Source organism: Microtus ochrogaster, linkage group LG1 (genome assembly GCF_000317375.1).
Source record: "Microtus ochrogaster isolate Prairie Vole_2 linkage group LG1, MicOch1.0, whole genome shotgun sequence".
NCBI classification, from domain to species: Eukaryota; Metazoa; Chordata; class Mammalia; order Rodentia; family Cricetidae; genus Microtus; species Microtus ochrogaster.
In genome coordinates this window covers 11590506-11618292 of record NC_022027.1, presented here as the reverse complement: position 1 = coordinate 11618292, position 27787 = coordinate 11590506, and the positions used below count along the sequence as shown (strand labels likewise).

General features: G+C 43.0%; 1 protein-coding gene across 4 annotated transcripts in view; it reads left to right on the top strand.

Annotated features, from left to right (window-relative positions):
* Positions 1-6: 6 nt before the first annotated feature.
* Positions 7-27787, top strand: part of Cobl (cordon-bleu WH2 repeat protein) — a 221182-nt gene continuing 193401 nt past the window's right edge. For all 4 annotated transcript variants that reach the window (XM_026785116.1, XM_013350757.2, XM_026785115.1 and 1 more), the window contains exon 1: positions 7-229. In XM_026785116.1, the coding sequence (XP_026640917.1) occupies positions 189-229 (41 nt within the window). In that variant the 5' untranslated portion in view covers positions 7-188. The remainder of the gene's footprint in view (positions 230-27787) is intronic.

The window sequence follows — 27787 nt, the reverse complement described above, 5'->3', positions numbered from 1 at the left end:
CCCTCCCCGCGCCCCCGCCCGGCCGGACGCCTCCGGTCGCTTCCGTCCTCTCTCGGCACGGTCGCTGTCCTCACCAGGCCCGCGTGGGAGGACGATGGGTCAGCGCGGAAAAAGTGAATGAGGACGGCGACGCCGCCAGCCAGCGCCTTACTCGGCCGGCAGAGCCCCGCGCGCAGCCCGCCGGCTCCATGGACGCGCCGCGCGCACTGGCGGCCAAGCCCCCCAGCGGGTAAGCGGGTGCTGCTGAAGGGCGGGCACGGGTCTCCGTGAGGTGCTGAGGACTTGGGGCGCCAGGGTGATTGCACCGGTAACCGTGGCAGGCCTGACCCGGGAGCACTTTCCGCGGGCGGTGTTGGTGTGTGTGTGTGTCCGTGTCCGGGGCGTGGAGGGGGGGGGGTCCCTCCGTGCAGAACCTCAACTTGGAGCTGCCTCCTGTTCCTTGCGATGGTGGCCACTGCAAGTCGAGGGGACAACAGAACTCCGGGCCTCGGACTCCAGCGTGCCCATCTGGTCCAGTGTGTGGGTTTCTCCAGCTACCCCCTGGCAGGCCCTGTGGCCCACTTGCTCCCTGCCTCATGACAGGAGGGCACTGGGACTGGGGAGGTCCATGTGGCCAGGCGATCTTGGGAGGGACTTCATGAACATGTGGAAGGGACTTCATGAACACTGTTCTTCCTGCTGGGGCCTCCTTTGGCTGTATCGGGACCCGAAAAGGTGAAGAAGACACCTTCATTGGACCAGGAAAACAGAGCTGTCACCCCTGTCTTCTAGTATTCTCTAATTCCCAACTGTTTTAGTTTCTTTTTGCTGTTCCCACACCTTGTCGACAGAGATTTCCTGTCACATTGAGGATTTTACTTGCGGACAGAGAAACTTGCCTAACACGGGTCAGGGTCAAACAATCTTGCCCTTTAATCCCTCCCCCAGAATCGTGCTCATCGGTGTCCATCCATGTCTGGACACTTGGCAACCTTTGTGGACTAGGTAGATTTTAGAGAGTGCCATGGGACCGACCTTTGACCTCTGCTCTCTGGAGCAAATTGGTCATGAGTATAGCGAATGGAATGAGGTGGGCTGGGCCCGCACCTGCTCCTGGAATGGCCCACTTTCCACTTGAGCAACTGGGTTTTCGGAGGCAGCATTGAGGACAACAAATCTCTTTTCTTTTGCAGTTATGTCCCACTGACTCACCCTGTCCTTTGCCCATGGATGTTGCTGCCCAAGTGTTTATAAAACCCTTCTAAAGCAGCTCTTTATTATTTCTTAAAATCTCCCCTGGAGGTTTCCAAAAAAGTAAGCTGCGTTAGTAACTTATAACTCAAGCCAAGGAATGTTTTTTAAAAAAAGACTTTAACCCCACTACACTTAGGTGTAGTTATATAATTTGTTTGACTAAATAGATTCTCCTTAAAGAAAATAAATACGGGAATACTTTTTTCTCAGTAACCGGAAAGCCCAAAGTGACCCGGGAGTTGTAAACAGAATTGCTTTTAAATGCGAGGCTTTTCTGGATTATTTCATAAGTCTATTAAAGGGAATTGAATTATTTTTTATCACATTTTCATATAAATAAATATGCAGGGACTATTTAGGAGGCCTGAAAAATTTCCTAGAGTCTCTGAAAAAACCAGTGAAGGAGTCTGGTAATAGTGAAACCACCTTCTTCAGCTAACCCAGGTCTGCCTTCCTTACTGCTGGTCACAAAGGAAAACCAAGGACTTGCACCATAGGTGTGCTAGCAGAGTTTAGGAGGCTTGATGCCCCTGTACCCCCAGAATATATTGCCTGCTTCAACCTCTCTGTCCAAGACATGTCAATCTATTTTTGTAACGTCTATTATTGCCATTTGTCACTTGTTTATACTCTGAATAAAGAAACACCAAGAAAGAATAAATAGGCTTTATTTTTCAACAAAAATTACAAGTTCAATGTTAACTATTTGGTGTTCAGAGTATTTTTTTTTAATTCGAAGACGCAAATGGCACTTAGATTTCGGATATTTTATACTGTTTAGTTGTATTGGTTGCTTCTCAGAAAGGATTGTGACATTGTTGGGCTTCACGGTGTTATCGGTGGCAATTAGGATTTCTTGGCTTTGAAATTACTGTTTTCTTTATCTCTTGAGAATCATCGGTGTTTGCGGTGTGCTCGAGTCAACTTTGTTTTCTATCTGATACCAAAGAGGCTAGTTATAAAATTAAACTTTGTGTAAGCTATCATTTTCCCATGTGACTGGCAGGATGAGTTTGTTATTATTGATTAAAAGCTCCTCAGTCATCCTTGTGCTGTGCAGCCTGGTTGCACTGAGCACGAGGTTGAACGTTATAAAGCATGGATTAGTAAAGGCATGGATGGGCGTGTTGATGGAAAATCATCCGCTAAGAGTGCTATCTTTGTTAAGAACACAGATGCTAATTTTACTGGAAGTCATATTTTTCTTAGTAATTCCATTAAAGCAGCGACTGTGACAAGTGTCTGTCTGGGGAAGGCCTTCTTTTAGGAAGGAGGTTGTGTGTAGACTTGATGTGTTGCTTAGGTAATTCCAGAACTCATTTTTAAGTGTGTTTGTGTGTCTGTGTGTGCACGCACGCATGCGCAAACGTTGGTATACGTGACTGGCTGCACACACGCTGTGGCGCATGCGTGGAGACTAGAAGACAACCTGGAAGTCAGTTCTCGCCTCGGGTTTTGACTAGTCAGAACTGATAGCTGGTGGAATATTTTAGAATACAGATTTAGGCAAATTGCCTTTTGGTAAAGTTTGAAAATATAGTTAAGCCCGTACTTAATGTATTTTAATGTATCTGTTTGAGTATATGGGATCTATCTTAGAAGTTGGTTGTTATAGACTGAATTCTGTACTGAACACCATGGGCATAAGGGAGAGAGTGTTTGGCATTTGGCAGATGGTGGATATTGAGGGTTTTTTTTTTCTATTGAGAAAGTGCATAATTGTGTGGAATTAGTATCCATTGACATGAACTCTCAAAGCTGGGTACACCTGAGCAAAGGCTGAGTCACTAATACAAATCAGTGGACTTCACAGGATGTAGGTTTGCTACTTGTATGTGTATATTTATTTTAATGACTTACTAGAACAAGAAACGATTTGAAAAAATGAAGTGGGTGTCTTGTTGTTGCTTTGGGCCCAACACAGAACTACAGAACCCATCTGTCCCTTCACTAATCCACACTTTATAACGTTCAACCCCTTGCCCATTGCAACCAGGCTACAGCTTTGCCTAGCCCAGGCTGGCCTTGAACTTGTGATCTTCCTGCCTCAGACCTCTAGGATGACAGGCATGTATCACTATGCCTAGCTCAAAGTAGACAATGTGGGACCCTCTTATGTGTCAGCAACCAACACAGTATCACAAAAGAGTGCTTATCTCTTTTGATGAGAATATCACCAAACTATAAGTGTTCTGATCATAAGACATTTAGATTCGCTTTTCAATAATGTGTTGGAGAGTGTCTAGATCCTTATGAAGGAGAGAATAAGGATTATCTGTTACAAAACTTCAACACTAAACGAGCTATATTCTTAAAGATATTACTCTGAGCTCTTTTTTATTCCATCCACCCACTTAAATAATGTTAAAATTCTGGATGTGGAGATTACTCCTTGGGATTTTACTTTTTTTAGTGTCAAATAATCACAAGTCATTTCCCTTGCGTCTGAATAGCTGTGTTCAGATGATGGATCTGAGTGGCCATGAATATTGCTTCAGAGATATTTGCAAACTGTTGAATCACTCCTATCTCTGGGATTCTAGAATGCAGACCGTCCTTTGTTTTGTTTTTTTTTCTCTCATGATCGTCCATGCAGGGGCATATTAGATTATTATTGGGTGGCACTGTGACCTTGAAAATGTAACAATCCCCATTTATGCAGGCTTGAATTCTGTGGCCTCTTTAATTTGCGACTTGCAAAAATGAGGTCGTGACTTGTGTGCACCCAATGATATGTCTATAATTATTAAGAAAACAGTGATTATAGGATGTATCTATATCCCATAATAACTGGCTTAAGATACTAGGCCTTTTGAACTTTGTGATTAGGTTTACAATTATATTTGCTTTTGCAACTCATCAACAGTTTTTAAAAGCTGATCAGAAATATTTACTGTCAAATGAGATTTGAAATACACAAACATGGCTTTATTTAGACTTGAACTAAGTAAACACATTAAATAGACAGTGTATTTATTATGTGTCTTTTTGGCCCCATCCACACAGAACTCTGGGGTTTGTGGATTTTATCTATAATCTAAGTTTAGTGATGTGTTTTCATCTGTGCTGCAATAGAGCACAGCTCTTATATTGCATGACCCACTGAAAACTTAGATAGCTTCTCCTATTTGTACTTTCCTGTGCGTTATCTATTTCATATTGACTTATATTGTTGATATAGATAATGTATCTTCTAAAATGATTTTTCATTTATATAAGTGAGTTGTCCATTTTAGCCTTTACCCTTCCCGTGATCAGTGTGTGTGCTGTCTTCCTTCTGTCTTGCCAATGTATTGTTAAAGGGCCTTTTAATGGGTTTCCTTTTGCCTTCGCTACTTCCACTGTTCTATATTTTCAACTTTTCTCTTGCTAGGAGAACATTATGTATGCTTGATAAGGTGTCAGTTGCCTTTTATAAAGCTAAGAATGGTGGTTCCTTTCAAGACTGTCCCCGTCACTCCAGACCCACATGGGTATGCACTTTCCAGTAGCAAATGACAGTGTTTCTTCAAGAGTGTGTGTGCTCCCCATAGGCTAGCCCCAGGACCTTTCCCATGGTTCTCAGCAAGTCCCTTTATAAGATAATCTTTTCCCCCAGCCAACAGCACCCTGTGGTGATTTAGGATTTTAAATTCTTCTGTCTAGTCCCTCCTGAACAGGAGGTAAATTGCTCCTGGCTAGGATGGTGTCTTCCAGAGGCCAAGTCCAATTAAAATAAATTCCTTAGCCAAACATATTTCTATTAAAAAAACAATCAAAGAAGAAGCTTTAAGATCAACTGTCAAAATATATTGTACTTAGACTCATTTGATGAGATACATCCCCAGGTCACAGGTGCTTTCACATAAATGGGCTTGGAGATCCAGTTTCCACCCACACCAAACCAAGTGATACATTTTATGGACTCCAGCTGAAGCTGGGCATGGTGGTACAGCCTGCAATATCAGCTACTTGGGAAACTGAGGTTGGAGGATGCCAAGTTCTAGGCCAGTCTGAGCTACAGACTGAGTCCAGTGTCTTCTTGGGTTCCAGAGTGAGTTCAAGGCCAGCCTGGGCAACTTAGACTCTTCCTAGAAGTGAAAAGGAAAGGTGGAAATGTGGCTTAAGATGACCTCTTAGAATCCTTACTCAGTGATATAACTCCCCACCCTGACCCTTCAGAACCTAAAACCAATCAAACGAACAAACCCAGCACACAACAACAACAAAAGACTACCTTGAATTGATTTAGAGAATTCTATTTTAAAGGGATAAACCCTTATCCCTTTGGAATTTTCCAACTGTAAGTCACTGAACTCAGAAGTCCTACTCCTCTGCCTTACCTTATTCCCAACATCGTTCTTACCCAGTCTGTTGTTCTAGAACCCAGTGAAGGGGGCATTATTCTAGGGAAAGCCTTATCTTGCTCCAGACACAAGGCATCAAGGGTACCCATTCCCCTTTCTACATTAAGAGAAGGTGGGGCTAGTGGATACCATTGAGGTGACCAGGACTTTTGCTTCTTACTTCTATTCTCCTGTGGGAAGCAGAGAGAAGACTGGAATGAGATTTAGGTGCTGGTGGTAACATACACCTTTGATAATAGTCTGCAGCCTTCCTGACACGGCTGTGTATGAATTGAGAGAGTGACTGCACTCCAGCAAGGCTGCCCTGTGTGAGCCGTCAGGGCACCTGATCGACAGAGTTCTTCATCTGTCCTTCCAATTCATTCTAAATCTACTCTGTGTGGCTTGGAAGTCTCAAGAAACTGGCCATGTTATTGACTGTGGTTTCTCAGTCTCTAGTGACCACTGCAGCATCTTCCCTGTAACTCTGCCACTGTTACACTCTTTCCCCATCACCTGGCCCTGGAAGCCTTGTCTTCTATCCCAAGATGGTTCCTGGCAGCCCGTAGGCCATGTGGGCTTTCCATCCAAGGCCTCCAGTGACTTTGCAAAAGTTAGTTCACTGGCATTTCCTTCCGCATCTCCACACTTTCCCCTGTCAGAACCCTTGTAGGAACTGTGATTTTAGCTTGCTAATCTCTTTCCCACTGAAGTCAGAGCTCTCCAGAGGTAAACACCCTCCTCTGTGTTAGTATCATCTGCCTGTAGCACAGGAGACAGCTGTCACCCAGTAAACCAGCTCCCCTTACCATTTGTGGCTGGGTCAGATAGCCTGAGAACTCAAAGGGGCCCAGTGTTATATGATTCAGTGATCCAGAATGTCCTGGATGCCTCTCTCTCTCTGAAAAAAAATAACATTTTCTTAAATTTTCACATACCTTTGCTTCTGCCAGACTGTGTGTGAACAGACAGATCAGCTGGCACTGAAGGTTCTCTGCTCTGGAGAAGCTTGCCAGCCATGTGTCCCCTGTTCTTCAGTGACTTGAGAGGTGTCAAATGCCTTATTGAGGAACAAAGAGAAATGGTGGCTTTGGGACAATGTATCCTTTTTTAACTTACTGTCCAGTGGGTTGGGCTGGGGTTGTGGTCCCAGCTTACCACAAAACTCCTTCCCTGCCTTGCTGCGTTGTCATGGCCAATATGTGGCTTCCCCATGTTCTAGCAGGACACAGGAGAATCACCTGACCTTTCCTTTGTGACACAAGTTGTACATGTTTCCTCTTATACACATGGTCTTGGCCCAACTCCCATCATACAGTCATTAAGAGGAGACATGACATAGTGGGACACAGTCCCTGACCATGGTCTGCGAGGGATGGGAGGAGCTCGATACGTTAGACTGATGGGGGCAGGTGATCTTAATGCCCATCTGACTCTTCTGCCTCCTAGTAGGGGCCTCAGAAGTCAACTGTCAGGGAGTGTGGCGATGGTTTCTAGACTGTGCTGAGGAATGTATCCTTATTTTGCTCAGCTTATAATTGGCGGTAAGTGGGCCTGAGCTTCACTGACTGGTTATATATCAGCCCAATTCAGGCCTCTTGTAGCTGCTGCTTCTGATTCTAGTCTCCACATTAGTCCTGGGTGTTCAAAAAATATGCAGACCCTTCACCCTGCCATCTCTGCAGGACCTTACAGACCCAGAGCATAGGAGTTCCCTGTCCATCCCCAAGAGAAACTGACATTTAGACAGTCACCCAAAAGGACAGAAGCAACCAGACCTTTCTGGCTGTCAGATGCCAGGGCACTGGCATGCTTTAACTTTTATGATTCTCGTTTCCCTTATCTCCTTTTCCTCCTCTTCCTCCTCTTCTTCTTCCTCCTATTCTTCTTCCTCCTTCTCCTCCCCCCCCCCTTTTTTTGAGAGAGGGTTTCTCTGTGTAATAGTTCTGGCTGTCCTGGAACTAGCTCTTGTAGACCCGTCTGGCCTCGAACTCACAGAGATCTGCCTGCCTCTGGCTCCCGAGTGCTGGGATTAAAAGCATGCGCCACCATTGCCCAACTCCAACTTCTTTTTGTTCATGGTGTGAAGCACTTTAAACCTGAGCAGATTGGAAAGAGAATTTCCTAGCCACAGCCATAGGCTAGCTGTATCTGAGAAAGTTAGGGAGCCTCTTGCCTTTCTCTTGAGAGAAGGCAGGCTAAGCAAAGAGTACCTATTCTCCAGTGATGGGGGTTATCTACAAAGTTCATCATGTTAAAAACTATGAGTGGCTAGAAGAGTCAGAGAACTAAAACTGAGTTTAACTGATTTCGCAGTTTTTGAGTACGTAATCTGAGCAATTAAATACTTAAATAGCTTCCTCAATCAGTCCTTGCAGGGTCTCCCCAAACTTAATAGTTTGGGAGTTGTTTAAAAATAGGCTTGTCTGGGAGTGATAATTCAGAGATGTGAACACTTTTGTTCAGGTGACTAGAGCCTTAATAATTAAGAACAAAACTTACTAATAGTCACTAAATAAATGGTTATCTTGAAAAAGGCTGGTGTGTTGTAGGCAGAATCTAGACATTGATCACAGCAAATAGTTCCTTGTCAAGGTCCCCATGTGTCTGATCACTCGTCTTCTTGCCTATAGTTTTCTGTTGACTCAGCTTTAAGGTAGAAGTAAAACCTTGTCCATTCTACTCAGCGCCTACATCACTTACTATGTTGTAGTGGTCATTTATTCTCTAACAGCATTGTTTGTATGGAGAATGAATTAGATATCTCTTTTGGCCCTTACCATATCGTATGACATCTTTTCAAGAGTGTTATTTGGGCTATAGAAAGCTCAGTGTTTCTCATGCTACACCAGCCTTCTGAATTCCTATCCATAGTTACTTCTGAGATGTTTTTGACTGGTGTTCAAGGAGTGATTCATTTTCAAAGAAAATGCTCCAAATGAAGATCACGTGCAAATTTCACAACATCAAGAACCATAATGAGAGGCTGGAATGATGGCTCCCTTGGTAAAGTGCTCACTATGTAGACAATGGGAACCTGAGTTCACAATTCCCAGTGCCCAAGTAAAAGCTGAGTGTGGTGGCCATGGATCTGTAAACTACAGTGTCCAAGACAGAGACAGGCTGATCCCTGGGGGTTGATGCTCTGTCAGTCTAGCAGCTAGACTTAAACTGAAATATTGAGCTGGGGGTTCAGTGAGACACCCTAAACCAAGTAAGAAGGTGGGAAGTGGTAGAGGAGGACACCTCACATGGATCGTTGGCTTCTACACACACAGAATGACACTCACACAAATGACAGTATTCCCCTGCACATCTACACACACACACACACACACACACACGCACACATATGCACACACACACACATATGAGATGTTCGTAATGAAGTCTAGTTTGTAAAGTAGACTGATTTGGAAACGAAACTTCAATTTGAGAAATTTTCTTACTATTTTTCAGTTTACCTAGAATTTTACATTTTTTTGGAATGAGAGGTTTTTGATGTTTTTTTGTTTTGAGAGGGAAACAGAAGTGTTTACAAGCTATCAGTTAGGTGTTACCATATTGGCGATGTGCTCTAGGTTATGTTGAGTCTTTGGATGCTCTGTGAAGGGTTGACTCTTCAGGCTAGCCCCGATCAGAAAGACAATACTGATTTTCTCCTGCCCTGTGAGTTCCCAGCCTGGCATGTGGCCCCCTACCCCTCATCCCTTGGTTACACTGCTGCACTATCTGGAAACACAGAACTGAGGTTCCGAAGTCCCCTCGGCTGGGGCCTCTTCTGCTACCTGCAGGATGATATGATATCCGTGGTGTGCTATAACTTCTCAGCAGCCTTTTGCTAAAGAAACAGTCTCCCACAGGCATCCGCATGAAGCCTCTTGAAATCTGTCACCTGGTGGATGCATCTGTCCTGCTGCATTTCCAGGAAGCACACCCCCTGGGACTCTTCAATGGGACTTTAATGCTTTGAAAGGAGTATGCATGTGTGGCAGGAGACGACCTCACTCAGAAGTTGGTGGATGCATTTGCAACATGGCTGAATTAATAAAAATTGGGCCCAGTCTCTGCCTCCCATCTTGCAAGTGCTTCTGCCTTGATCCTGGCTAATGAATTAATAAACATGAAAAGCCTTCCTTTGTACTGATATGACTTGGCTCTCTGTGTCTTGTGCTGATACATTTGATAGAGGTACAGAATTCTGCTTTGTTCAGTAAATGTACTTCCTTCAATGTAGAAGCTTGGAGAACCTAAACTTGTAAATTTGTTAATTGCGTTTTCTTGTGTATAACTTGAGGTAACCTTCAGTGAGAGCTGGGTGATTCTAATAGCCCCTTTGTTGTTGGTAAGTGGGTTTCACTGACAGAGTGGACTTGGCACTTATTAGGGCTTCTAAGGGCTGGTGTCCTGCATGGACATGCTAGACAGGGAAGGATAGTGTATGGCTTTTTGGTGTGGCTCTTGCTGGGTTGTACCTGCTATTGTGTGCGTTCCTACAGTTCCCTGATTCTTATTTTTATTAGTCAGTTTCTTATTAATGTGACCATTGCCTAAGACAATTAACTTATCAAGAGTAAAGATTTCTTGTGGCTATGGTTTTCAGTGGCTTTAGTCCATGGTCTTTTGCTTCTGTTGCCTTTGGACCCGTGGCAGTACATCACCGTAGGACATGCAGTGGAGGAAGCTGTTCAGATCATCTTGGTTGGGAAGCAGAGACCAAAAGGGCAGGGTTGCCAGTGATATAACTTTCACCATCTAGGCTCATCTCCTTAAAATTATGCCATGCCCCAGTAACACCAGGTTCAAGACCAAGCCATTAAAATACCAGACTTTCAGACTCTCCATATCCAAACATTACATTGCCCACTAAGAGACATAAAAGTGGAAAACCATGCTCTCTTCATGGTTAATGCATTCGGCACCTAGCCTGAGTTGTTTTTGTGTTGAGTCTCCTTTTCAGATTACATACTTAGCTCCGTGCGGGTCTGTGCACATGGAACATCCCTCATCCTATCTTTTTGAGCAGAATTGTTTATTGTGGTGATATTGGATCAATAAGCATGAGCAGAACCCTTGTTTCGGTGTTAACCAGTTGCTATAGACAGACAAGCAATGGAGGAAGAGTGTACCCCTGACTCTGTTTGAACTGTTGGCCTGTGGGAAACCCTTCTCCTTAGACAGGACATCTGAACAGCAACCTCGGAGGAAAATTGTATGCTTGAGATGTTTTCTTGGCGCTGATTTTTCAAAACTATGTAGGTTTCTTAGGGCAGTGATGTCTGTTTAACATGGAGCTTAGTGGGAAGTAATAGATTGTTTGCCTTTAAATGAAGTTAGCCTTCATAATAAACTCCTGTGCCCTGAGAGGAGGGCTATACACTCATTTGCATAACATTTTTATTTAGAAAAGGCAGTGTTTCTGTAATGAAAAAAATTATTGGCTTGAAAACATCTGTTTTTTGTTTATTTGTTTTAAAAATGTCTAAGTGTTATATGATTTTTCTGAAAGATTTTTCCCACCAATCCCTCTTTCTTTTGTTAGTGATAGAAGGGATAGAGCCTTGCTCTGTGGCTTCAGGCATTGGGAGAATGGGGTATGTTGCTGCAGGGCTGTGGCTGCGGTTTGCAGTTCTGGTCTCTTTCATGCTGAACATGTCAAATTGCAGAGCTTGTGGGGTGGAAAAGTAAGATCTTCCAAACCATCCTCTGCCACTGAGATGTGTGTAACTTGAACCAGCTGGCTAGTTTCCTTGGCTCCCAGGTCCTCTTAATTTTGGGGGAATTACGTAAATTATAGATTCTTAAAAAGTTTTACATTTTTATTTATTATTATTAGTGTGTGCGTGCAGGTCTATGCATGTGTGTGTGTATGTGTGTGTGCGTGCATGCACACGCACGCACGCATGCACCAGTGCATGTGGAAGTAAGAAAACGATTCTCCAGAGTTGTTTCATCCCTTCTACTGTAAGGCTGGGCACTCAAACATAGGCCATCAGGTTTATGTGGTAAGTGCTTATCCCTGAGCCATCTTGCTGGCCCGGCTTGTAGAATTCATGAGATAATTTGACAAGGAGTAAAAGGATCCCGTGGAGTGCCTGCCATATGGTGGTTCCTTTTTTACCCTCTGTTGTTCTTTTCTACCAGCAAGCCATCAGGCCAAACAAAGGAACAGACTCGAGGCACTAATATGGCACCCTGTCCCTGAGCATGTCTATAAGGAGACATCCTCTACAGTTCCCATTGTTTGCACACAGGAGAGACATAGGAAACCAAAGACAAGGAATAGAATAGAATAAAATAGAATAGAATAGAATAGAATAGAATAGAATAGAATAGAATAGAATAGAATAGAATAGAATAGAATAGAATAGATGGGTCTGCAGTAATGTTCTGAAAAGAAACACCAAGGATCAGGATGGTTTACCTAAACATCATTGTGCGAGTATTAGGTAAAACACTACACATGAGTATAGGTGTTTCCAGAGGATATTTGCACGTGTCTTGTTGGGAGGTGGACTAATAATTAAGCTAATCTGTGAACAGTATTTATGTATCTGTTCTTGTCACATAGAACATCTAAGAGTCATCAATAAGATGCCCTTTCCTTTTTCTTTCTAAGGCTCCACACTGTCCAGATGGGACAGGGTGTCCTCTCCCACCAGGGATGGTGCCACCTTGGTACAGCACAGTGACTTGATTGTATGGTTTTAGATAGTGAACTTTTCCTTTCTCATTCAGTTAGGTTTGATGTCCTCAGATTTTATAGAAGGTAAAAAGCATTTATCCATATCTTTGCCCTCTGCAAATGAATATCAGAGCCTGACTCGGAAATTATAGTGTTATGCGTTAACTCTGTAAGGAGGCTTAGAAAAACATCAGTCTATTATAGTATTTTAACTATCCTATTTTATAAAGTGTTATATCATATGCCAGTGATGGAAGCAACAGCTCATTTGAAAATGCAGGTCTGTGTATGGTATATGTTATCAGAGTTTTAGCATTACATTGGAACTACTGAACTAGTGATTTTATATGTGCCAAAACCTGGTTCCCCTGCTGCCTTTCAGGTGTCTGTGTCAATATGCTTGGTGCTGTATGTGATGCTTCTTTTAAAGATAGATGCAAACTGGCAGTAGAAATTAATAATCAAGAGGTGGAATGAGCCCACATTAGGGCCCTATATATAGTTTGAAAGCATGATTAATTATCAACACATTTCTGATACTTTAGGGGGAGATACCTTTATCAGTTTATATAGCAATAGAATGTGGCTATGGCTTGAAAGTGTCCTCCAATCATTATAGGTTGAAAATTTAAAATTATGAAATTCTTATCTTAGTGGAGAGGTATTTGGGAGGTAATGGGAATTTAAGATCAAAGGGGTGGTGACTCCATGCTTGCACAAGGCACAGTTAGTGTCCTGAGAGAGAACATAGGAATGGAATATTCGTGAGGGGAGGTTGAGGCAGTTAAGAGCAGTAAAGGCAATCAAAGGCAAGGCCTGGCTATTATTACTAAGAAATTATGCCTCTGTGGAGCTAGGAGGGGAATTAGAGCTTGTAAGGGTTTGAGATGGAGCTCAAAAATCAGATAAAGTACAGCTAGAGGGATTGCAGAAGGGTTGTAACTGGCGTGAATAGCAGCCACAGGGCAGATGAAAGCCTGGGCTATAGTCACCACCGTGAGTGCATAGATCTGTAGTGTGCTGCAGATACCATGACTTGGATGTCTTCATCAGGAATGCATTGTGGGGGGTCAGCAGGTGGGCGATGCAGAGCGTGGCTTTATCTTGATGAGCTGGGAATCGGGCTAGCATTTTGAGTACAACAGGATAGTAATGGACAAAGGATGTTCTTAGAATATTTCATGATTCCAGAGAGAGAGTGGGGAGAAACAAAGGTGGAGTTAGCTGAGTCCTGGTGACAATGGTTTGATCCTGTTGTCTCATTAATAATAGGGTTGGTATCCTGAAGTGGCCCTAGTCTGATGAGTCACGGGTGGTAGGGTGTTGCCCTGTTCCACAGCCATGGTGGAGGGAGTGTATGTATTTGGGAGGGTTAAAACCTTAACGGTGGTGGTGGTGGTGTCTTGGGAAGACCACATAATGGGAACTGGGCAGAAGCACAGGCTCTGAAAAGCTTCATTCATTCCACTATGGTGGGAATAAGTGTATTGTATTCTGACCACAGGATTAATATTCATAGATGTGACTATCAGCAGGTGCCTCTATTTCCTTGAGGACTGGTAAACTTTATTATTGGCCATGGTGTCAGGGACAGCTGCTCCAGGGGATAGCATGGTGGGGGTATATGATATACAATGTCTTCGTATGTGTTCTCACCTTTACCCCTCACAAACGTCTTGTGGGGTTGGTTCTAATCCTATATTAAAATTGAGGACTGCAAAACACAGAGTTAACTCTCGTGACCAAGGATAGCTAACTTGATACATTTGCCTATTAATTATGTTGATGTAATCTCTTGCCCTGCTCGGATGTTCATGGATAACGTGCTGCAGCCCCTGAGGAAAGTCCGGAGTCGGAGGGGAAAGCAGGAGATGAGGGAAGAGCAGTGACAGCTCACTCAGGTCCTTGGAAGGTAGATGACCTGGGGGGAAGGCTGAGTCTAATTAGGCAGTGCTTGGTCCTTGCATGGTTGTCTTGGAGTTTATTAGTTTATTCTTTCATTCCTCCGAGAAGGTATCTATCCCGTTTACCTCCTCTTACTGCAGCACACAGTAGCTGGTCTTTGAGGGGCTGTATTGTATAAGCTTGTGGCCTTAGGAAGGAGCAGAATAAGGCAACATGCTCTGCAGTGGTGTCTGCCTCTAGCTGTCTTTTCCTTTGTACCATAAGGGACTCTATTCAGGTGGTTCTTCCTGACTACGGGAACTCTGACTGTGCTGGGGAGAGTTTTGGATAGGGGTCTTTAGGGGTAAGTGTTAGATATTTAAAATGACAGAAATGAGTCATGTGGTGACAGACTCAGGGACCAAGGAATGTGAGTGTGCACTGTTTATTCTAGTACACTGTGCAGCCTGCTCTCTGAGAAGCAGGGTGTCTGAAACTTAAAGCAAGCGTGGACACATGTGTAAATAAAGCCAGCATGAGTGGAAGCTAGTGGGCTTCCAGGCAGAGATGTGGAGACACCCAGGCGCACCATAAGGTTAAGCTGCTTCCTTGAGAAGGATACATACATCTTTGGTCTTCTAGACCCGGAGCAGGCCACCTGAATCATTGAGTGCTTTTCTTGGATTTTGTCACTCATCCATCTCAGTAGATCTGTATGCAGGACCATTACACTCCCCATTTTGGAGCTGAACATACTGACTCAGAGAGACTGAGCACTAGTTTGGATAACATGGAAGCAGTCCCATGCTCCGTCCTTGGGCAGCATTTGTGTTGCTAATACTGTCTGTCCTCTGAAGAGGATCACCAACCTCCACTGACCCAGAGCCATAAGCCCCATCCTTATGTGCAGTGCTTGGGGAAGCCACAGGTTTTTACCCCTGAAACCAATGCTGGGGTGCTGGGATTCATTAGTGCTGCAGGGGTTTTAAGCTTATGACTTTGGGAAGAAATAGGAACAGACAGAAAACGATGAGTAAAATCTAGGTTATTTGATCTTTGATGATTATTCTTTTTGGTTCCACAGCAAAGTCAGAGCAAAATATCTTTTTAAAAAAAAATCTGAGAAACCGCCACACTGCTTTCCAGAGTGGTTGCACAAGTTTGCATTCCCACCAGCAATGGATGAGTGTACCCCTTTCTCCACAACCTCTCCAGCAAAGGCTATCATTGGTGTTTTTTTATTTTAGCCATTCTCTGAAGCATGGGATAAAACCGGACTTGCTGAATATAGCGGGCAATGAGGACTACTGAGAACTCAAGAACAATGGCAATGGGTTTTTGATCCTACTGCACGTGCTGGCTTTGGGGGAGCCTAGGCAGTTTGGATGCTCACCTTACTAGACCTGGATGGAGGTGGGTGGTCCTTGGACTTCCCACAGGTCAGGGAACCCTGATTGCTCTTCGAGCTGATGAGGGACAGGGACTTGATCAGGAGATGGGGAGGGAAATGGGAGGCGGTGGCAGGGAGGAGGCAGAAATCCTTAATAAATAAATAAATTTAAAAAATCTTAGCTTTTAGAAGTGTTTTTTATTCAATACATTTTGATCACGTTTTCCTCATACCCAGACTTTGTGCCTACTTCCTCTTAGCCATGCTGGGATGTCATCTGGCTTGAACTTATACAGGTCTTATACATGCCATCACAGTCTCACTGAGGTCATATATGCATCAGCACTCTGGTATCTGGAAGATGCTGTGTCCTTGGAGAATGTAATGCTTTCTTACAGAAAACATTATACCGTTATACCTTCTAGGAAGCCAGATAGTAAGGACTGTTAGAAGTGTGCTGTGTGTGTCTGTGTGTGTGTGTGTGTGTGTGTGTGTGTGTGTGCAGACCTCTCACAGGACTCAGCATTCTTAAGATACCAAGAAATGCAGTAATGTAGCCGAGCTGTAGTTAAGGTTGTGTTGACTGGTCTTTGAGGGGCTGTGTTATATAAGCTTGAGGCCTTAGGAAGGAGCAGAATAAGGTAACATGCTCTTCAGCAGTGCCTGCCTCTAGCTGTCTTTTCTTGGCCACACCCTTTGTACCATAAGAGACTCTATTCAGGTGGTTTTTCCCGACTACAGGAACTCTGACTGTGGTGGGAGAGTCTTGGAGGGGGGTCTTTAGGGGTACGTGTAGGAGATCTGAAATGACAGAAATGAGTCATTATACTGGGACGAGTTGACTGGATTGGAGCACTAGAGTCTACCGGATTCTGTACAACCAATCCATGCCAAGCTTGCTTACAGGTGTGGATTGTCTGGAGTCTTGACTACTGTACAGGATGCTCTCTGACGTAGTGATTCGGGTCGTTACTGTTACTATGGGGGTCTATTTAATGGTACTTGACACATTTCACTTGACTTTCATAAAGCTCATGACTCTTCAGAAAGGCATTTCATTCTCTACTTTCCAGATGGAGAATGGCCAATGTACTGACTAATGACAGCAAAGGAGGCCAGCCATTATGATTCACATCTGGTTTTTTATAGCACTGGGAAGGCTGCGGCAGAAGAGCTGAGTTCAAGGCCAGATTGTCCTACATAGTGAGTTTCCAGGGCAGTCTGGATTACAGAGGAAGATCCCCTCTCCAAACTAATAAACATCAGATGGATCAAGAGTGATGAAGTAATCACATTGCTGAGTTATCTGCCTTTGTGCCGGGTTGTGGAGCACCTTGGAGCTGGCTCTAGGGAGGCAGCTTGTTTGTGTAGATGGTTGCTGCTTGCTGTGATGAAATCACATCTGATCACAAAGGAAAGTGACTGCGTTTAAGACTACAGATAGTAGTGATCCATCATTTCGTGTCTGTGTCCTAGAGCTGTGCAGCTGGCACCAGGAACACTTTCCTAAATGTTATATAAGCTCCCACATTGTAGCAGCTACATGTAGTCATTCATACAAAACATCTAGGAGATGGCTCCATCTTTGCTAACTTTCAGTGGGATGTCTGAGCTCTTTGCCATGTGGTCATCTTTCTCCATATGCTTCGATGTCCTCACACCTAGTACCTGACACCTGCAGATGAAGAAATGACTTGGGGGAATGAAGGAGGAAGCTGTAAGGCCTTTTGTGACCTCGCCTCTGAAATTACACAATGATAGCTCTGAATTCTATTGGTTACAGACATTACTAAGTCCAAACCAGGCCAGGGGGTGTTTCTTGGGGCAGTTACTATAGAACACCTGTTTTGGAATTTCATGGGGCAATCAGCTGGATTGCCTTTCTCCAAAGCAACTCTGTCAAGACCCTATTGATAATCCATTAATAACTTCCATCAGGGGTCCAAAGAGGAGACTTTTATAACCAAATCCCACTTGTGATGGGACTGGCACAAGACATTCTGATAGTTGTTTTCTCTGTGTACAGAGAACTGCATATGATAATATTCTTTACATGAATATATGTTGTTTTTAACATAAACGTTCTCAAAATGGTAAAAGCTTGCTACTGTTAATAACAAAGGACAACAGAACCCTCAGATATTGAAAAATGACCAAGTATATCAGTTTGGGACAGTCTGTTTATGCTTGTTACCCACATGTCGTTCCGAATAGTGTTCATTTTGCTGTAATTTTACATCTTAAGATGAATTTTAAATTTCAGTCATGTCTGTTTGATTGTCTCTGTTTTAGTGGGTTTTGTTTTTGTTTGGTCAGGTTTCTTTGAATATTATAAAGGCTTAACAAAGAAATGATCCATTTTAACTAATGTTTATGATTTTAAAAACTACTTAGTAATTGGATCATGATTATTTGTAAAGCAATTGTTGCTTTGGACCTATATGTTGCACTTTGGATGTTCTTATCCTGACTAAGCTGAAAATATAGAAGTGAGAGAGAATCTCCAGTGCTGTTGAAATATCCAATGTCCAGTCTTCCTTTACATCTTGTCTTAAGCAAAAAGTCGAACTGCTCCCTCACTCACAAAGATACGCATAAATCCAAAGAAAAGGGGCACTGAGGTGTATGCATGGCTGTTAAGACCAGGACTGTGAGTTGGGTGAGTACAAAGGGCTTCAAGAGTACTCATGGTTAAAGGACCAGTTCTGCTTGAAGTGTAGGACCCAGATGCATCCAGTTTAGTTTTGTGAAAGGCCTTCTTAGAAAATTTGATGTGTGTTTCATCTCCATAGTCACCATGTAAAGTGTTTTATCTTGCAGCCAGAAATTCAGGTATGTACCTCTGCTCTCCCTCCTCCCCGTTCCTCTGTCCAGTGCTCCTGCCAATTTATATGTGGGTGTATGTATGTAGCATTTTGTGTAACAGGACTCTGTTTTTGTTATGACCTTTTACTGAACACAATGGTTTTGATATGCACTCTTGTGTGGTACTTCTTGGCTTCACACTCTTTATTGACAGGCACTCATCCATGCACGAACTTGTAAAAGTTTGTCCAACCATTCTCCAGTTGACAGACGTTTGGATGATTTCCAGATTTCATATTATAGGTATGGATACTGTGACCATTCACATACAGGCTTCATTTGACACATATTCCTTCCTTTTGGCTGAATACTTGGGAGAGCAAAGGCTGGGGCACATGGTCGATGTGCCTTGAATGTTTTTAAAAAACTTCTAGGCTATTATACAGTCCACAACTATACACAGGAATGATATTTGCTGAGCAGTTTCCCCCCTATTTGAATGTATATGAAACCTATTGCATTTTACATGTGTTTTGATTTGAGATGTGATGTATGTTTGGTAGCTTTCTTTGGAAAGATGGTAGTCTTGCTTATAAGGGCACCTCATTCCCAAGCATGGGGTTTGTGACAAGTGTGTGAGACTTAGCCCTCTCCTCCCACATATAGAGTCAAGTATCAGTCTTACTTTGTGGTTCTAATTCTCGAGTGGCTTGATTCCTTGAGCCAAGGTTTCTTCTTTCCAGTTTCTAGTTTTCCTTGTGCTGGTCATCTAGCTGATGATTCACACATACTGGACATTATCCTAACCTCTGCTCTGCCTGGATTCAGTATTAGATGTTGGTGCCTTGGCTCTTTAGAAGAAAGACATGGTTGTAGTCATGCAGGTTCTGTGCTGTTGACACTGGTGAGATGTGTCCAGAGGGACAGATAGTCAAACCTCAGGGAAGGCCTCTGCTAGGGGAAGTGTCCCAGGGCTTCCTCAGAAAGTTAGTGTACACATGCGGAGTTGGGAATAGGGGAGTGGTATGTGCCTGTCAGCAGACAGTCAGGGCAGTAGCTATAGGAAAGTGCCATTCACATATTAATGGTTAGTGTTATTATTTTGGTAATTCTCTCCTCCTGAAATGTAAAAAGAGAAGAAAAGGCTGATTGTGAGGAGTGTTACTGGGGAGTAGTCTAGGATGGTAGGGTAGCCCCCAGAGGATCTGGCTGGCTGAGGATGAGCTTTAGTTTAGCTTCAGGAAGACAGCCGGCATGCACACTCCTCAGTGCCCTTTCTCTTTGGATTTATCCTTATCTGTGTGGGTGAAGGAACAGTTCAGCTTTTTGCTTAAGACAAGATTTCAAGCAAGACTGAACACAAATCTTTCAATGACGTTGACAGGTTTTTATTTTATTTTATTCTAAAACAGGCTCTTTGAACTGTGACATTTTGTAATTCACATGATCTCTGCTGGGAAGATCCTAGTGATGGGGGTTGGGGTGGGTGTGTTCTAGTCTGCTTAGTCCCTTGGAACCAATGTGTCCCAGAGATCAATAGCCAGATTTCCAAGGACAAGAAATGTTCCTTTGTCTCCTGGTAGTCAACAGCACATGGCATATATAACGACATTGTGACTTGGCCTTCTTTTGTGTTGCTGTTTGTGTTTGACTGTGTTTTTTCAGTGTAAGGGTGTGCTTTGAGCAAACATTGCTTCTCCACTTGAGATGGATCTCTGGCCACTCTGAGGCGAGGCCGATGCTGCTCATTCCAAGCCCCTTCTGAATGGGTGCCTCCCAAGACCATGCTCTTTGTTCTGTGCCGCTATTTTCTTCTATACCCCATCTGTTTCCCCAAGGCTTGAATAGGGTCCATATGCAAGGACGGTAATAAAAATAGCAGATCAAGTCAAACAAACAAACAAACAGTGAAGAGAGCCTTCAACTCTGAACACAAAGCAGTGTGCCCTGACTGAGCATCAGTTTTGTCTTGGTATTTCTGACAGGCTGAGCATAAGAGAAACAATAATTGTCATTATTCCAATTATTGAAAGTAGGACATAACTTTTCCTGGCACTAAAAGGCAATTATTTGCAGTTGTTTGTTTAGGTCACTGTGCTCCCATCCATTTTGTGGCTTGATGGAAAGGTTTACTCAGAATTTCCAGATTCTATAAGTACACCTACTGCGTGTGGAGTGCAATAAGTGATTGATGTTGCAGGGTAAGTGTTTGTGGAACCAAACTGCTATAAGCACAGAGCTCCATTGAGTATCAGAGTCTGGAGCGTGAGACTGCCTGTGTTGAGCTCAGTGCCTGTCATGGTGAAACTTCCAATAGAAAAGGCACGATAATGTAACTGGAGCAAGGGACAGAGGCATCTGATGAGATTGGCAAGAAAGTTGGCATTGCATGAAGGGAGGCCAGCAGAAAGAATATTTGGGCAGAATCCCTCATTGAGGCCACACAGCTCTGTAGCCCATCAACAGCCTTGGCCAGAGGCATTGGAAGAACTTGAGGGACCATTGGATTCCATCTTAGAAAACCAGCTCTGGTAGCAGTCAGGGATGCTGGGAGACAAGGACTTGGGCTCTGGCAGTGGTGGCATAGAGGGTGGATACAGAGGTTCTGAGCTGCCCCAGGAAGGAGGCTGTGAATTGTGAGGGGATTCAGGATGCCTGTCATTGATGGAGCAGAGACCCACTGCAGGTGACACCCACTGCAGGTGCAAATTAGGGAAGGAAAAGGACTTTTGAGTTCTGCATGTTATGACTTGCTTGGTCATGAGCCCATGAGAATAATTTTAAGACCTCTTTGTAAATGCCTTTGCAAGCGTGATAGTATCACACCATATATGATCTTCTTCAGAGGATAGGGCAGGTCCAGTTCAACCTCACTTCCTCGAAACTCATGCTGAGTCACAATGCCGTAGTGGTGGAGGCCAGCCTAGAGCAGGAGCTGCCAACATCCTGGGCCATAGTGGTTGTCAAAGCAGGTTTGTAATTTCAGCCATCAGTTTGGGGTAAGGATCAAAGTACGAGCTTTCATGTGGACTGAGAATGCAATGGATTTCTGGGGAGCAAGGACTGTCTGGAGTGCTCAGTAGTGCCTGGGTGCCTACAGGGTGTCCATGCTCCTGAAGGACCTTGGAGATCGCCCAGTGGGTCAGAGACTAACTCTGATTAAAGGTTGCTAAAGCCACAGTGGAAACTGACACTGTCTGTCTCGTTTTTATCGCCTGTCTATCTGGTAGGTCTCACCTTCCTCTTCCCTAAGGATACTGTGACATGGAGGAGTAAGGATTTTCCCAGGGCCTGGAAGCTAAGGCAATCTCTCAGTAGGTAAAGGGCTGCTGCACAAATGTAAAGACTTGAGGTTGGATCTCTAGTACCCACGTAGCAAACTGGTCATAGGTGTGTGACCCATTTGCTGATAGGGAAGGCAGAATATAAAGAGGAGAACCTCAGGAGCTAGCTGCTTAGCCAGTTAAGCATAATCAATGAGTTTCATGTTCAGTGAGAGATCCTGTGTGAAAAAAGAAAGGGGAGAGGGATAGAGAGAGATACCTGATATCAAGTTCTGACCTCCACACACATGCACATACACCTACATTTGCAGCCCACACAAGTTACACACACACACACACACACACACATACACACACACACCACATCCATATCCTGGGCTTGTCAACTTTCAGGAAGCCCAGGTAACTAAGAATTAAAAACATATCCTAACTCTTCATTGTTTATCTGAAGTCCACATTGAATGAGGCATCTTAAGTTTTTGCTTTATGTCCTATCATGTATTTGACTCAGTTTTTCTGCCACTATAAGCTAAGAATATCATAGACTAAACAATTTAAACACCAAACATTTATTCTCACAATTTCTGGATACCATGAAACCCCGGATCACAGTGCCTACATGGTTGGCTCTGATTCCTGGTCAGAGCTTTCTTCCTGTCTTAGTTAGGGTTTTGTTGCTGTGAAGAGACATCATGATCATGGTGACTCATATAAAAGAAAACATTTAATTTGGGCTGGCTTACAGTTCAGAGGTTTAGTGGATTATTGTCATGGTGGGAAGCATGGTAGAGTGCAGGCAGACACAGAGCTGGAGAAGTACCTGGGAATTCTCCGTCTGGATCCACAGGCAGCAGGAAGACACGGTGAGCCACTAGGCCTGGCTTGAGCTTCTGAAACCTCAAAGCAACCCCCAGTGGCATACTTCTTCCAAAAAGGCCAAATCTACTCCAACAAGACCACACCCTCTAAAAGTGCCACTCCTTGTGAGCTTTTGGGGGCCTTTTTTATTCAAATCACCTCAATAATGCTTACAGATGGCATCCTTCTTAATGTCCTGAAGTGAGAGAGATGGAAACACAGGCAAAGAGAGACAGAGACAAAAAGCCAGAGAAAGAACCACCCCTCTGGTGTCTGTTCTTACAGTGTACTGATCACACTTTTTAGACTCTCCACCTATGGCCTATGATCCTACTTAGGCTCTACCTTCAAATATCTTCATCTTGGGCATTAGGTTTCAATAGAGGACTTTGAGGGGAACATAAACATTGACTTTTCATAGTTCAGGTTACAGTGCTGTTACTGCAGTCTGTGAAATCTGGCGTTCTCTTCTGAGATGGAACGTGGTGTTCTCCAACTGTAAGTCTCTGAGGAAACGTGTGAAGTGAGGAGAGAGGAGAAACAGGTGTAGTCTTAAAAGCACTGTTCCCACATGGATGGCCCCAAATTCTAGACAGCTGAAAGAAAAAGCACCGTCGTGGTGTCTGCTTATGGTTCATCCAGTTCTGAACCACAGATGCAGTTGGCAAACTTGGAAGAGATGCAGTGACTGTTATGTGCCCTTTTCTATCAAACATGCCTATGATATATGCACAGTCCCTACCTCCATTTCCTTCCAGGTTTACCTCTGCCCCTAAATCCCCTTCCAATTTCATGCCCCTCCCACAGTTTTGAAAATTACCCCCACTGAGTCCAGTTTGTGATATCAGTATACTCCATTGGGCCATCCATTGGAGAAAGGTAGACTTACTAGCGGCCATATTCTTAAAGAAAGCTAGCTCTTCATGGGCGGTCATCAGTTGTCAGTAGCTCCTCAACTGGGTTTAAGGGGATCCTGTGCCCTTCCTTCTCCATGCAGCCATGTTCACTGCTAATTAAGAATTGAGAAAATTGGCTGTAGGCAAGTCTACAGCCTACAGCCAATTTTCTCATTTGAGGCTCCCTCCTCTCAGATGACTCTAGCTTGTTTCTAGTTGATAGAAGGCTAGGCAATGGTGTATTCCTTTGTGCCTTCCCTTACCATTTGTGATTGTGTGTGTCAGTTTTTTCTTCTCTGTTGCTCAGCACTCGTCTATCATGTGTGTGGGTCCACCAATCTGCTCACCCATCCCTCATTGGTCCAGTGTTGTGCCTGTGCTGTAGAGCCATTGTCAGCATTCTTGCAGGTATGTGTTTGTGTGCACTGTCCAGTGTTGTGTTGCTAGGGTGAATGTGTTTACTCTTGCATTTACCTGATGACTCATAGCTTCATTTCTTTGCCATCCATGCATCTACTTAGTAAAAGAATGTCTAAGTCTTTTGCCTGTTTTTTTTTGAAAGTATGGCTTTTGAGGTTTTTTTATGTAATGTGAGTCATTCCTAGGCCCTGTATGTGATTTGTTTTCCCAGTCTATAGCTTGTATTTTCATTGTTTAAATCATTGTTTTCTGAAGAATAGATGTTTTAACTGAAGACATTTCTTTCCTTTGAACTTTATATCTTCGTCATATGTAGGTACCATACCTATGAACTCTTGCCTACTCCTAAACTGGAAGATTTTGTTTTATGCTTCCTTACATGCATCTCATTTTGTGATCTTATTAAAAAAAAATAAGATGTAAATGTTAAAAAGAAATAAGATGTGGGATTTGGGTCAAAGTTCTGTTTTTTCTCCACTTTCTTCTTTTAACACAGGGTCCAGCCATTCTATCACCGCTGATTGAAGAAACTATTTTTGTTTGATTGATTGATTTTACATAATTACTTCATACTTTTGTCAAAAAAATCACCTGGCTATATTTGTGTGGATCTATTTCTTGATTAATTGGTTTAATGACTCATAGCTGCTCCTCACAAGTGCTATACTGCTTGACTGTTACAACTTCACAGTAGTGATTGAAATGGTGTAGTCTAATACCCTGAGCAGTCTTGGTTTTTCAAAACCATTTTGACTGGTTTTCCTTTGCTTCTCCATACAAATTATTAAATAAGTTTATCCATAGCTACAAAATCATCAAATTGACAATGTCTGCAATTACGCAAACTCTGTAAAGCAATTTCAGTCTCCCAATACATAAATATCTGCCACAATTTTTCTAAGTCCCCTCCATTTCTCCCACCGGCATGGTCTGTCAATTTTATCAGTGCTCAGGAGGGTTATACCTAAACATTTTTTTCTTTAGGAATCAAAAGTATCAGTGATATTTTAAAATTTGAGTTTGAAATTGTTGACAGTCTAGGAATTTAATTGATTTTGCATGTGAACCTTGTTCTGTCCCTTTGCTAAATTTATTAATTCTGTGGGCTTATATTATTTGAAGGTTCTTTGGAATTTATATGACTAGCTAGAAAACAGGCATGGATCCACGCCCCTGCTCTAAGCTTTATTGCTTTTAATCCTTTCTGCTTCCTATAGCCCAGTGTTTAGGTTGAGTAAGAGTACTGACAGAGTCATCTTTATCTTGTTCCTAATCTCAGTGGGAAAACATTCAGTCTTTTAACCAAAAAAAAAAAAAATCAGCTGTAGATGCTTTACAGATGTCTTTTTAAAATTTTTTAATTTATTTTTATTTTATGTGCATTGGTGTTTTGCCATTGGTATATCGGGGTTCCCTGGAACTGATGTTACAGACAGCTGTGACCTGCCATGTGGGTGATGGGAACTGAACCCTGGGTCCTCTGGAAGAGCAGTCAGAGCTCTTCACTGCTGAGCCATCTCTTCAGCCCACTATAGATGTCTTTTTAAAGATTAAGGTGTTCTATTTTCTTCTTTATTTGTTGACATTGAAATGCATTATTGTTTTGTTTTAATTTGGTTTTCTTCAACTGATGTATAATCAGGTACATTAATCAAGTGTCAGTGAACCAGCCTATTCCATAGTGTTCCTAACTACAAATTCATAGTTGCTTGTTACTGTTCATGTTGGTAGGGTTTGAACTTGGGGCCTTATGCATGTTAAGCATGTGACTTGCCACAGAACAGCTTTCTTCATAGAAAAACCAAAATTTTAGGTAGATATCTTTAGGTTATCTATCTCCAACTTTTTTTTATTTCTGATGTTTTTTTATTTACTTTAGGAAACCTTAAAATTCTGTGAATTTTCTAATATGGAAAATATGTAAGCTTTTTTACTTAGATTAGTATTTTACCACTTGTATGGAATATAACATACAGGTCAAGCATTTCTAATCCCAAACCCTGAAATCTGAAATTCTATAAGATATAAAACACTTTGAGCTAAACAGTATTCTAAAAATGTATAAATATTTCAGAATCCCCCAAACCTCAGAAATCCAAAGTCCTGCTGATGGCAATCATTTATATAAGGAGTGCTCAGCTTGTCTACTGAGCCTTGTGCTCTATGCATGTTACCAAGAACTGAAGTCAAGAATACACATAGTCGATGGGACTGGATATGTTACCAGGTCTCTTTGCTTCTTTATGAGCCACGTTCATTGCCATGTTTCTGTCATATCCGAAGAGTTTGATGTAGCAATTCTAGAACAGTTTTATTGGCAATAAATTGCTTTTATCTGCTTTTATTTGAGAATGTCTTTTTTTTGTCCCTAATGTATATTTTAGGAAAAAACATATAAGGAATATATTGCTTCGCTCTTCATTGCTGTGACCAAAATTGCTCTTATAAGCAGCTTAAGGAAAGTTTTACTTTAATTATGGTTTCTGAGGAGTCAGTCTGTGACTGGCCATGTGTGTTTTGGTAGAACATGGTGTCAACAAGAGCTTCTTCACCTGGTTGTAGACAGGAAGCAGCAGAGACATGAAAGAGCCCAAAACAAGAGACCCCCCCCCCCAAAGACTGGCCCCAGTAATATCCTTCGTCCAGGAAGGCCTCACCTTCTTAAGTTTCCAGAACCTTTTCAAAATCATGAAGTGAGCTGAGGTCCAAGTATTTAACATGGGAACCTATGGGGGAGATCATATATTCATTTTAAACCACAACCAGGATATATTCACCAAATTCTCTTGCATGACTTCATCTCTTCCTAGGCATTGTTTCTGTTGTGCTGTTTGCTCTTAGGATGCCTTTCTTTGTCTTCAGTTTTAAGTTAACTTAGATTGTGATGTCCAAGAGTGTACAGTGTCTTCACTCTGCATGGGGTTTGTTGAATTTCGTGAATATGTAGGTTTGTGTCTTTTGCCAACTTTGGGAAGTTTTCTGCCATTAACCCTTGAAACATTCACTTTCTCTTTTCTTTCTAGAATCCCATTGATATGAAACTTAGATTTCTTGGTACCATTCAATAGGTTCCCAAGCCTTCACTTTTGACAGATATTTCTCTGACACTCCGGTCTGATAATTCCACTGACATTCTTAGCTTTGGTGATTCTGCCGAGGACCTGTCCCATTGAGTTGTGTGTTTCACTGATTGCATGTTCTCATCCCTCCTTTTCTTCTCTTTCTGCCAGGTCTGGGGGAGGGCAGGTGGTGGCTGTGTGGTACTTCTCCAGATGTCCTTGTTCCAGCCTTGCCTGCCCCAGGTTTCATGCTGTGCTGAGTCCAGGAATGGGAAAAGAAGTGGCAAACTCAGCTGGTGGTACTTTGACTTCTGGATTTTGTTCTCAGATCATCTACCATTGTTCATTTTCCACAGCTCATGTAGTGGCTCTGTACCCTGAGCGGCTCTATAGCTGCACTGAACAAGTAGTACATTCCTTGTATTTGAGCCACTCACTCTTCTTTTTCTTTGAAAATTCATGTGCCATTCATTTCCAGACAATAAAACTTTATTCATCACTAAGAAGAAATAATGAGTCAAGCTAGGACAGAACTTGAGGGGCTTTTAACTGTGGGTATTCCTGAACTAAAGACATCAGTCTCAAAAAGCTACAGACTGTATCCTTCCAACTGACTTCTGGAAAGGAGAAGATAATGATTACCAGAATCTAAGAGATAATTTTGAACATGCTAGATCTTCACTTTGCCAAATGCTGCCCTGGTGAATCACTGGGTTTTAAGAGCTAAGACAGTTTATTCATCTCTCACTGCTGGGCTGGCACACAGGGTAGGGCTTGGTAGTAATTTGAGAATGATAACAGCTGTACCGTTCCTTATAGGACACAAGTGTCTCTGAGGAGAGCATTTCCCTGTCGCCTGCCCTGAGGCTGCGTGGGTGCTGCAATTAGTCATCACACACAGCCCTGGGACAGTCATAGGCAGGGCGTGCAGTAGCCGTGTAGAGTCTG